The sequence below is a fragment of the Pinus tabuliformis genome, chromosome 6, assembly GCF_031772625.1.
Source record: "Pinus tabuliformis cultivar Carrire ecotype Pingquan chromosome 6, CPIR1, whole genome shotgun sequence".
Classification (NCBI taxonomy): domain Eukaryota; kingdom Viridiplantae; phylum Streptophyta; class Pinopsida; order Pinales; family Pinaceae; genus Pinus; species Pinus tabuliformis.
Genome location: NC_142292.1, coordinates 1,641,541,961 through 1,641,554,772, shown reverse-complemented (window position 1 = coordinate 1,641,554,772; position 12,812 = coordinate 1,641,541,961). Strand labels below are relative to the sequence as shown.

The window sequence follows — 12,812 nt, the reverse complement described above, 5'->3', positions numbered from 1 at the left end:
AAATGAACAGATACAGATATCCGCAGTCAGTGTGTAAGAACAATTATCTAGAATCTCAACTTATTATATAGTAGCCTCAAAATTATGAAGCAGCTTTAGAGGTTGCCGATTGATTGCCTTCCGCTTCAATTTTTCCAATCACCTAACGTCTTAACTCCATTCATTAACTTCATTTCCATTGACAAATGAATAGATACGGATATCCTGAACTCCATGGGCAAATGAACTTCATTTCCATTGACAAATGAATAGATACGGATATCCTGAACTCCATGGGCAAATGAACTTCATTTCCATTGACAAATGAATAGATACAGATATCCTGAACTCCATGGACAAATGAATAGAAACAGAAATAATGATATAAATGCAATTCCAGCGACAAGTACTGGCATGGTTATTGATAATCAATTAAATATATATATGTCAGGATACAAAATTGCAAAAGAACTCCATGGGCAAATGGATAGAAACAGAAATAATGATATAAATGCAATTGCAGTGACAAGTACTGGCATGGTTATTGAAAATCAATTAAATATATATATGTCAGGATACAAAATTGCAAAGATAAAAAATTTTAATAAAAAACCATTCATACAAAGATTGGTACAGAAACTAACCCACTTTGCAACTTGTGGTAAATCCCGGTTAGTTATATCACGTTCTTTTCGTTCTTTTTAACTAAAAACATTCATCCGATATACCCAACCACAAGCATTCTTGCATTCGGATCGAAGTTCTGGGCTATGTGAGGATTAGAAAAGTCCAGATATTTGTCGGAGCGATGGAAACTCTCACCACCACTGCACCATTTAAATTTCTTTGGAAGTTAAAAGACCAGAGTGCAGTCAAATCTCTCTTTACTACAATATCATCATCATCATCCAAGGATTTGTACTACAATATCATTATCCAAAAAGAGGATCTTGTCCAGTTTTTTTGGAACTTGTCCACCTTTGGGTAAACTGGAAGTAAATACAAGTGAAAATCCAAAATCCAAAAAAAGAATCTTGTACTGCAATATCATTATCCAAAAAGAGGATCTTGTCCAGTTTTTTGGGAACTTGTCCAGCTTAGGGTAAACTTGAAGTAAATACAAGTGAAAATCCAAAATCCAAAATGAAAATCTTGTAGTGCAGTATCATCATCCAAAAAGAGGATCTTGTCCAGCTTTTTTGGATCTTGTCCAGCTTAGGGTAAACTTGAGATAAGTACAAGTGAAAATAATTTAACAGAGATAATTAATTGAGTTTCGATACTTCAAATTGGAGGCCTGCTGCCAAATTAGTTGGATGATCTACCTTAAAAACTTGGAACACTCTTTGCTGCCCAGTGCCACCTGACTTGAAAACTCGCTCTAACTTCTTAGTGTTCTTACCTGATCATCTCCAGATTGAAGCATGGCTCACAGCTTTTGGGTTACACAATGGTACAACCATGTAATTGTTCTCTTCTCTGGTTGTGGAGAGAAGCAGCGAAAATCATTTAACATCGCTTATTTTGAGTTTCGATATTTCAAGTTTCAATATTTCAAATTAGAAGCCTGCTGCCAAATTAGTCGGATGATCTACCTTAAAGTATAATATTCCTGTAGCATTTAACGTAGCTAATTATTTTTAGTTTCGATACTTCAAATTGGAAGTCTGCTGCCAAATTAATTGGATGATTTACCTTAAAATAATATTCCTTCACTGCTACAGATTGGAAGCCAACGGCCAAATTAGTTGGATGATCTACTTTAAAATAGTATTCCTTCATTGCCAAAGTACTGGGCAATACAAAGAATTTAGCCATTTGAAACCATCGGCTGTAGATTGGCCTGGAGGGTTTTCTAAAAACCATATTCCCTGATTGCTACAGATTCAAGCTGCCAAAGAACTGGACAATAAGAAGAATTTAGCCATTTGAAATCACCGACTAATCATCAACTATAGCTTTGCCAGGAGGGTTTTCTAAAAGCCACATCTTCATAACCCCAAAATTCAATATATCCGTCAGAAGATGAAATATTTTTCAGGTTCCTGAAACAAACAAAGGAATATGCTGAATGAGAAAGAAAAAAAAATGACTGATTACCAAAATAAAACAGTGTGACACTGAAATCAAAGGAATATGTTGAATGAGAACCAAAAAAATGATTGATTACCAAAATAAAACAGTGTGGCACTGAAATCAAGTTCATACCTTGGCATTCAGTATGGTTGAATTAATCACAACAGAGGTAGCTAGCACATTGTCAGAAAATAATGCATAATGATAGACACTGGGGTCCTCCAACTTCTCCTTGTTAGGAAATTCAAGCTTTTCAGGTGCAAGCATGTCGTAATCAATTGTCAACCACATTGACACAGTACATGCCCTTCGGAACAGTCTTTGTTGCCCAGTGCCAACTGACTTAAAAACGTGCTCTGCCTTTTTAGTGTTCTTACCTGTTCATCTCCGGATTGAAGCATGGCTTGCAGCTTTTTGGTTACAATGGTACAACCATGTAATCGTTCTCTTCTCAGGCTGTGGAGAGAGCACTTTTTAGTGTTCTTACCTATTCATCTCCAGATTGAAGCATGGCTCGCAGCTTTTTGGTTACAATGGTACAACCATGTAATTGTTCTCTTCTCGGGCTGTGGAGAGAAGCAATTGAGTTTCGATACTTCAAATTGGAAGCCTGCTGCCAAATTAGTTGGATGATCTACCTTAAAATAATATTCCTTCACTGCTACAGTGGAAGCCTGCTGCCAAATTAGTTGGATGATCTACTTTAAAATAATATTCCTTCATTGCTACAGATTCAAGCTGCCAAAGAACTGGACAATAGGAAGAATTTAGCCATTTGAAATCATCAACTGTAGCTTTGCTTAGAGGGTTTTCTAAAAACCACATCTTCATAGCCCCAAAATTCAATCTATCTGTTGGAAGATGAAAAACATGATTTTCAGGTTCCTGAAAATAACACAAGAATACGCTGATTAAGAACAAAAAAAAATGACTGATTACCAAAATAAAACAGTTAACACTGAAATCAAGTTCATATCTTGGCATTCAGTATGGTTGAATTAATCACGAGAGGTAGCTACCACATTGTCAGAAAATAATGCATAATGATAGACATTGGGGTCCTCCAACTTCTCCCCTTGTTAGAAAATTCAAGATTCTCAGGTGCAAGCATGTCGTAATCAATTGTCAACTGCATTGACACAGTACATGCCTTTTGGAACAGTCTTTATTGACGAGGGCCGACTGACTTAAAAACGTGCTTTGCCTTCCTTTTTAGTGTTCTTACTTGTTCATCTCCAGATTGAAGCATGGCTCGCAGCTTTTTGGTTACAATGGTACAACCAAGTAATTGTTCTATTTGTTCTCTTCTCTGGCTGTGGACAGTAATCTGCACTCACAAGTCAATATCAATTAAGGCCCAGCTCATACACCATACAATAAGAGTTGATGTTTGACGGCTTTATAAAATAAATGAATCCCGGTCCAATGCAAGAACTTCAAAATGGTGAACCAAACTTACAAGCAAGAACATTCGCCTCAACACCTTTGTCTTTAGCTCCTCCTCCGACTCCTTTCAAGCCTGTCACCAGCGTTTCATTATTTGAAGCATTACCCTGCTAAAGTGATTTCAATCTAACATCCTTGGAATTTTGCTCGAGTCATTTGCCAATTTGTTTTGAAAGATTAGCTTGCTGATCACTCTTTGTTTTTCGTCTCTGCCATTGGCAAATGTCTGTAGCAAATGCAGAGACAAAATATTGCTTCTGTCAGCATCAGTCCCTCAAATAGGTGCTAATTTGCTAGATAAGCATTGGAACAGAGGATTCTTTCAACAATACTACAATTTCCCAAACATGCCAAATGCCAAAATCCTATCACTTACTCAAAATTCACTGAGAGATTTACACGGAACAAAAAAAAAATAGAACGCAAAATCACATGACTCAGTCTCGACAACGACTTGTCTCGAAAATGAATATTAACTGCTACCTAACTATATTGACAAGTTGATTCAAGTCTTCAAAACATTCCTGATGTAAGCCCTGCAGGAAACAATGGATAATGGATGTCGTGGTTGTGCAGTGTACTAAATAGCTGAAAGTGTTGGAGTACGTACTGATACATGAAAGGATTTAAAGGGGAACAATTTAAGCCATGTACTGTATAATGCATTTGAAATGGATAACTGTTACAGCTTGTGAACTTCACAAGTGATGCTTTGCAAAATAGTGTTACAAAGCACTTGGAAATTCTTACAAACTGTTCAAATTACATAGCATTATCCAAGAACTTGTAAAAAAGAGGATGGACTTCAACTATACCACAAGCTCTGGCAATCATTGATGTATGGCAACTTGAGCCATTTAGGATTACAAAGCACTTGGAAATTCTTACAAACTGTTCGAATTACATAGCATTATCCAAGTACCTGTAAAAAAGAGGATGGACTTCAACTATACCACAAGCTCTGGCAATCATTGATGTATGACAACTTGAGCCATTTTGCTTCCTAAATAAGTATAGACATCCTAGTACTGGATGAATTCATTAGGGTAGCAGTAGGCTCCAATGCCCAACCTTCCTGCATTAGTTGAACCTGGCTCACTTTATCAGGATCAAGAGTAGCTCCAATGCCCAACTTTGCTGAAGCTCTGGCACTCATTGATGTATTATAACTTGATATTCTTTGCTTTGTATGATGTATAAACAACATAACAGTGGCTCACTTCACTAGGATCAATAGTAAGCTCCAATGCTAACCTTCCCGCACTAGTTGATCTTGGCTTCCGTATGGATTTTTTCCAGTTTCTACATCACAACTTGCATATTAGGCAAAGGGGAGTGGAATACAATCACCAACCTATATGACTTGGTCGGCTCCCTTTCATCAACTTCTGTGGCTTTCTAAAGGTTTAACTTTGGAAAACTTTGCAACTCTTGCAAGCATATATAAAAATGGAACACTATAGGATATCCAGAGGGCTCAGAAGGGGTATGCTAACCACTTCCTGTTTGCATTCAACAAAACATTCTTATTATAAGCCCTAGTGGGGATAGATTCTTATTATAATTCCTATTGGAAAACATGGATATGAATGCTAACAGGGGATAGACGTGGCAGTTCAGCAGTCCACTGAACAACTAGATGGGTCAGAGTAGGCATTGGTAAATGAAAACACTAAGAAATTGATGAATACCGGATACAAGGATACCGCATTGGCTGCACAGAACTGAGATGTCATTCAATTGATCTGAACTGTGTACTCAACACCAAAGATTTGTGGTGTCGTAACAGCCCTTTCATCATCTTGTTTCCCGGTTCTCTAGAGGTTTAACTTTGAAAAATTTTGTAGCTCTTCCAGGCACATATAAAAGTAGAGGAATCACTATAGGATATTCAGAGGGCTCAAAAGGGGGTAAGCCACCCACTTCCTATTTGGATTCAGGAAAACAGTCCTATTATAATCCCTAGTGGAAAAAATGGATATGAATGCTAAGTTGCTAACAGGGGATAGATGTGGTGGTTGAGAAGTCCACTGAGCAGCTAGATGGGTCAGAGTAGGCACTAATAAATGGAAACACAGAAATTGATGAATACCATATACAGGGATACCACATTGGCTGCATAGCGCTAAGATGTTATTCAATTGATCTGAATGTGTACTCAACACCAAAGATTTGTGTTGTTGTAACAGTTGCTGTGTTGTTCATATGCTTTGCAGATGACTAGGAGTTTCTTTGTGAAACTAAGAACCATTGAGGAGGTTTTTGAGTAGACGATTATGGAACTTCTGAATGAGGCAAACTTAGTGTACAATTATACATCAATGGAAAACAAATAAGGCAACAAGCTGCTACAGTCAAAAGAAGTAACTATTCGACCAATAGATTTGTGCTACAAAAAGTTGAGTTGTCATTGAATTGAACTGAACTGTGTTTTCAACACCAAAAATTTGTGCTTTGTTGATGACTAGGAGTTTTTTTTGTGAAACTGATGACCATTAAAGAGGTTTTTGAGTAAAAGCTTCTGGAATTCCCTAAGCAGAGGCAAGCTTTGTGTACAATTATATATCAAATGGAAAACAAAAAATGCAACAAGTTGCTACAATCAAAAGAAGTACCTATTAGACCAATAGATGGCTGTTACATGGAGGATTCTTTTTGCCAATCCAGCTCCAGCTAAACTATACATAGTTTCATTGTCATAAGCTTCATTGAAAGCCCAAAACTGTAATATCTTTTGCAAACGAGATTGGTTTGCATCTTTTTGAGGATTGTGATAGATCTTCGCAAGCATGGATCCCAACAGAGGTAACACCGTACGAGCCTCAAGGTGATAAAGGAGATAAAGCAAGAGCCATGTTGTCTAGCTCCTTTGGATTGATGCGGTGCAAATCACTGGCAAAATAGAACACAGTTAACGTTAATATTGGAACTGTGCTTTATCATGAACATAATAGAGCCATATACAGACCACCAAGTATTAATCTGAAGCAAAGCAAAATAGAGAAAAATACAAACCCCCAATTGCTAATCCAACGCAAAGCTAAATAGTCAGTCCACCTATTAATGCACGTCAGCCTAACCATCATATCCTATTAATAAGGAAAACAACATCTTTGGCAAACACCCAAAATTTTGCAGCAATTTCAAAGTGCAGCCATCCCCCTTCTTCAGTATATATCATGGATAGTCAAGCCAACGATTTATTGGTTCACTCGTGAGATTGATCAAGAGGCCATCCCTTCTTCAGAATATATCATGGATAGAAGCCAATGAGGCATTGGTTCACTCATGAGGTTGATCAAGAGTAACAGGTTCCATCCCTGCTATGTTCTGCCCTGGTCGAATGGCATGAGTTTTAGGAGGTAAATAAATACCCCAGTATATCTGTTCTTTATAAAAACTGTAATGTACAAATACCCCTCAAATTGCATGTTTTAAATCAGAAAGAGAGAGATGAGAGATGTACTGAAAGTCATTATATGGAAAAACAAGAAACCAAAATCTTGATACGGAACTTCCAAAAACATTATCTTACATGCTTGTTTGCTAAAATTGATTCATAATTATTACAAAACTAATTGCTCAACAGTATCGATGCGAATACCAGCTGTAACAAGTTGTTGACAACAATATAAAGAAGGGAGGCTTGCACAAGTGGTCACTGGAAGCTGTCATAGGTCCACGATGGTAAATAAATTTGGTCACTTAACCTCAATCCAACATGATCAAGGGGAAGGACCATGAGGATAATTTGGTCACTTTACCTCAATCCAACATGATTTAGGGGAAGGACCATGCACCTTCATGATATGAAAGTTATAGTATGTTAGTTTTTGTAGCATCGGATGTGTTCTAGCCACAAAATTTGGTGGAGAGGTTAGAATACATGAGATCTCCAAAACCCAATAATCGTTTCTGGAAATTCCACTCAGAGACGACTTAATTAGATTATTAGCCGGTTTTTAACTATTTCCTAAGTCTAAACTTACGGAATATGGCTAATTAATCAGAATTAATTAAGTCAAGATGAGGATTCTTTAAAAACTCACACAGATCGATCCACAAATGATCTGAGCCTGAGAATTCTCTAGAAACTCACACGGATCGATCGACAAATGATCTAAGCCATCAATTAAGATTTAACCTTAGCCGTTGGAGTCCCAACAGAAAGGATATAAGAAGGGATCGATGTGGTGATGGAAAATACACCAAAGTCACTTGGAGAATTAGATTTTCTAGAGTAGCAGCAGTCAGTTGCCGAAGAGTTCGAGCTTTCTTCTGCTCAGAGACAGTGAGGGGCAGGGACAGTGATCTGAAGGAAGTTTTGTACACCTAGAGAGGCAGCAGCAAGTGGCAGAAGTGATCCACGTAGAAGCAGCGTAGAGACTGCACAGAAGCTGACACAAAGCAGTTCGATTTAGTTTAGGAGGAAGTCGAATCAGTTTCCAGAAGTCGGGCAAGTCAACTTGAATGCCAGAGAGTCACTTCTAGCAGCAGAGACAGGCCAGACAACTTGCTCAAAGGCAGATTCGAGCAACATGTGTGAGAGGCAATGCAGTACGTTGGGGTTTGGAAGACCAGTTTTTTGTAAAAGCTAGTGTCAAGATTACTTGTGGGGTGAGAGAATTTTCTCTCTAATTATTTATGTCAGATACTTGCTGATTGGATTGCCAGTTCGGCATCCATAGATTCTACGCATAATAATAATAAAAAAACCTCACTGCTACACAGGTTTTACCAAGTTGGGCATCCATAAATTGTACTCAAATTTCACTACTGCATAATAATAATAAAAAAACCTCACTGCTACACAAGTTTTACCAAGTTGGGCATCCATAGATTGTACTCAAATTTCACTACTGCATAATAATAATAAAAAAACCTCACTGCTACACAGGTTTTACCAAGTTGGTTTTTTCCGGGGACAATTGTCCCAAAATAATGGTGTCATTTTTATTGTGTGTGTGTTAGTATTTTCTCAGTTTCCAGCACTATTATTTTCCGCAGTTTTATTTGTGAAGGTTGTAGTATGTTTATTTCGATGTTGTCATAGCAAACTAAATAATTGATTTATCAGTTAGAAGAAACAATACCAGTTGTTGCAATAGGATTCCAATTGTAGAAATTTTCACATAATAACCCCAAGAGAAGGATCAGAAGCAGGTTGTTCCCCGCTACCATTATTAAATCACATTGTGGTGTAGGGGAGCCGGATGGAAGAATCGTAGCAAGTGCATGTGGATAAGGTGTTGAGAACGGAGATAAGCAATAACTTCGCTCTTATCATGCATTTGTTGGTTTTGTTGCCTGCTTTTATCTCCTCGTTGTCTAGTTAAACTCTAGTAAGTTTTAGTTGGTTTGTGTTGCTACGTTTTTGCTCATAGATATCGATGTTAATGCCAGCGTCCACGGGTAACAAGAACCTTATAAACAAGGAGGCTTGCACGAGTGGTTGCCAAAAGTGGTCACCCGTCATTGGTATAATAGGGCAAATATGTGTGGGAACACCACTCCAAACTAGCATGACTGAACAAGGTTAACGAGCATGCACCCTCATGATATGACAAGGATAGAACTTAACCCCAAGAGAAGGATCTGAAACAAATTGTTTCACCCTCTGCCAAAAATGAAGGCTAGAAATCACATTATTGAATACGGTAGCAGGATGGAAGAATCATACCCACTACAAATAAATAAGGTGTAAGCTAAAATATTTGTTTCTTTTTAGGCTCACCTTCATCTCCTCGCTATCTACTTAGAGGCCCTCTCTGGTTTTAGGCTTTAGTTGGTTTACGTTACCCAGTGTCTCTCAGGCTTAGTCTCAAAACAAGCACCTACTTGGAATCATTAAATTCAGTGTTGTAAAGTATAGGCATTACACTTGCCATCCTCCCTGCCCAGGGGAGATTGTTAGCTCTAAGTGTAGGATGTTTGTTCACCCTCAATAGCTAAGAGGTTGGTATCAAATTGCTTTCAACTAGTTAGTGCATTTCTCCGTTATTCGAATGCTCTATTAACATACCTACTTGATTTAAGCTCCCTCTGGTACCTAGACTATAACAAGGTAAAGGTGCATTTGGGAGTATGGGAGGAATGACAAAAGGTAGTTGATCGCTACAGAACGCACATTGAGGCCCAAATAAAGTTGATTGATGAATTGTAAAATAATGTATATAGGATAAGCTCTGAAGGGAGTCCCAAAGTAATGTTGAAATCTAACCCTATCCAGAAGCTTTGCATCCTAGAGAGGGAATGCACTCTTTCCCAACCTTTCATGAAGGCCAAATTTTTCTACTCATTGCTATATTGCCTTGCTAGAGCAAGTCCATGTCAATCATGCATTCCTCCATCAATGAGGCACTTTATAATATAGTGATGAAAGGAGTCCATGGTGCTTTTGGCTCCTTCATGCAAGATGTAGAGGTGAAATTTGACACAAAGAATTGTATCCAAGGGCTTAAGAAGAATTTAGGCAACATGAAATCCATGGAGCAGGTTATGGAGTTGAAAGGCCAAATATGTCACTCCAAGGGCTTAAGAAGAATTTAGGCAACATGAAATCCATGGAGCAGGTTGTAAACATTATGAAGTTGAAAGGCCAAATTTGTCACTCCACAGAAAATGTGGGACTGAATGACACAAGTGATAAGCCCACAACATCCCGTGGCATGAAGAACTTAGTGCCCCTCCCAATCACAAATGAAGACCAAGCTTGAAAATTATCCCAGTCTAGTTGGTGCTCTTATAAACTAGATAGAATCTTAAGTTTGTGAACTGGATAATTGGATGTTTGGAGTCTACAAACTTCAGAGTTTATGGCTTCTCGGGGCCTTAGGCAAGGCTTCCCCTTGTCACTTTTTTTGTTTCTTTTAGTTGCAATAGCCCTAAGCAGATTGATTCTAGAGGCAAAGAGGGTTGGGCAATTCAATGGAATCAATTTAGCAGGCAGAGTTGTAACTCATTTGTTGTTCGTGGATGACATTCTCCTCTTTGGAGAGGTACCTTGTGAGAATTGAATTGTCTTGAGATCATCTTGGAAACCTTTTGCAAGAAAATGGGAACGGATGTTTGATCCCAGGCCTAGCCCGGATCACTCCAAAGAGTTACCAATCCACCATGGTTTTAAAAATAAAATTAAATTAACAAAAAAAAAGAATTCCAATGAAGCTTCAGCCTCTTAACAGTCTTATTTGTTGTTCAATGGGATAAGTGAAAACTTGAAGGTGAGGTTAGGCCAGCTAGTTCCAATGAAGCTTGAGCTTCTTGATAAAGAAAGTATCTGGGGGATAACTTAAAACCTAATAATTACAAAATAGCTAATCGGTTATGGCTAGTTAAGAAGATTGAAGGATGAATCAATTGTTGGTTCCATTGAAGCTTCAGCCTCTTGATAAAGCAAGTATCTGGGGATTCACTTAAAACCTAGTGATTACAAAATAGCTAATTGGATATGGCTAGTTAAGAAGATTGAAGGACGAATCAGATGTTGGTGTCATCATTGAGTGTTCAAGGGAGGGGAAAATTTGATTATTGTTAAGTTGCTTCTTGAGAGCACACTTGTTTATTGGTTATCTATAGAGAATATCCCAAAATCAATCTTGGAAAATGTTAGAAAGAAGTGATCAAGCTTCCTGTGGTCAAGTAGCAAGGGAGGGGAGTGTTTTCTCCTTCGCAAGTGGTCAATGATTGCAAATAAAAAAGGGAATGGTGGTTGAAGGTTAAAGAACTTGCAAGCGTTTGGAAAAGCGTTGACCAAAAAAATTCTTTGGAGGTGTTTGTTTAAACAGGGTCTCTGAGGGAAGGTAACGAGGGTCAAGTATTTGGAAAATAGGCATCTGGAGGAGAACATTAGGATTGAGCCTAAATATTCAAAAGGTGCCTCTAACATGTGGAGAGGTTTATTCAAAGTTTTTGAAATCTTAAATCCATGGGTCATTTGAAAAGTTGGTAATAGATCCATCATCCAATGTGAAGGTGGGAGGACTCGTGGATCAGATGTCAAAGGAACATTTTGCTTTTAGATCCCCTAAGGAGGCACCTTCACAATAGGAGGGTAACTTCTCTTCAAAATGCTTCAAGCGCTGCAATGCCTAGTATAGGAATTCAAGATTGGAAATTTGCTAAAGATATGGAACTATGTCATTTGGGGTGTGAATGGTCCCAATATATGTTATTGACCTTAAACATAGCACGATTTCTCTTGTGGAGCAAGAAAATGAATTATTGTTGATTTTTCCATGCGCCCTAGGTCTGGTCTAGACTCTATACCCTAGCTAGGAACACAAACACATTAGTAGTGCCCAAAAATAAACAACTTTTCTCAACTGAATATAATAGCAAACAAATCAATACCAATACACAATATTTATGGCCCAAAACACATTCCTTACTAGTCCTTAAATAAGAAAACCTTAGGTCTCCCATACTAGGGATCACGGCCCTTTACAAACCCCAGTACAAAGCTAATATACGCAATCAATCCTTTGACCAATCCAACTAGGGCTGAGGCCTGGTCCATCAGGCTCTCATCTACACAATAAATAAATACAATCAGTTGTCCTTCACCTACAAAAATACAGTCAGTTGTCCTTCACCTACAAAAATACAGTCAGTTGTCCTTCGCCTACAAAAATACAACCAACAAGAACTTGACTCACCTGGGCTAGTTTCCTTTAGCCCACAGTCATTATAAAAGCCTTGTTGTGCCTTTTTGTCATCCCTACCAATCCTTTAGTAGGCCTCCAACCTTTGCCAACCCTGTCTAGATCTCTACCAACTCTCCTTTGTTGTGTCAGCCAGGCCTTTAAACTAGGGATCCCCTGCCCTAACCAGGCTATGACCAGCTCCAACACTAATTGCAGCCTTCCACAACGGCCTCAACCTCCTTTGCTTTGTCCTCACCCTAGGGTTCTAGGCTATGGCCTACCCTAATAGGCCTCCCTTAGCCTTCACGATTCCTACAGCAACACTAACCAACCTCCTTTTCAACTCAGCTTGCCTTATTAGTTATGGCCTGCATCAACCTCAATCTTAGCCTCCTTCCTAGACACTCAGCCCTTCCTGCGGCCTTCATTCACAGTCTTTAGCCCTCGGTTCTAGGTATGTGGCTCTCTTCTTGCTGTCCAAACCAACAACAAAACATGGCTTCCTTGATCAGACTTTAGCCCTCCTCAGATACGATAAATCAGCACTCAAACTAGGAATCTGTCCTCCTAATCTAGCTAGAACAAACCTCAAATCACTCCCACTGCAGCCTACTCCTTCACTAAACAAAGCACAAACTCAGCCTTCTCCAATGCTTGTTGCTTCTC

At 38.6% G+C, this 12,812-nt stretch overlaps 1 protein-coding gene across 2 annotated transcripts; it reads right to left on the bottom strand.

Moving 5' to 3' along the window:
* Positions 1-546: 546 nt before the first annotated feature.
* Positions 547-7,010, bottom strand: LOC149265239 (polygalacturonate 4-alpha-galacturonosyltransferase-like). Of its 2 annotated transcripts, none has more exons than XR_016250958.1 (5): positions 6,117-7,010; positions 3,515-3,727; positions 3,075-3,382; positions 2,150-2,940; positions 547-2,024 (listed from the first exon to the last, which is right to left on the bottom strand). XR_016250958.1 is itself a non-coding variant. In XM_089392433.1 (5 exons), the coding sequence occupies exons 4-5, from the start codon at positions 2,344-2,346 to the stop codon at positions 1,998-2,000; spliced, it is 186 nt and encodes a 61-aa protein (XP_089248559.1). In that variant the 5' UTR covers positions 2,347-2,940; positions 3,075-3,382; positions 3,515-3,727; positions 6,117-7,010; the 3' UTR covers positions 547-1,997. The 2 variants fall into 2 exon arrangements, 1 of the variants encoding a protein (XP_089248559.1); XM_089392433.1 differs by having other exon boundaries at positions 2,188-2,940.
* Positions 7,011-12,812: the final 5,802 nt, after the last annotated feature.

What these genes read in the sequence shown, in the direction of transcription:
- LOC149265239 (XM_089392433.1), bottom strand. Translation starts at nt 2,346, where the DNA reads ATGTGGTTGACAATTGATTACGACATGCTTGCACCTGAAAAGCTTGAA. An exon ending in CAACCATACTGAATGCCAAG is followed by an intron (nt 2,025 to 2,187) that starts GTATGAACTTGA and finishes TGTTTGTTTCAG; the next exon opens with GAACCTGAAAAATATTTCAT.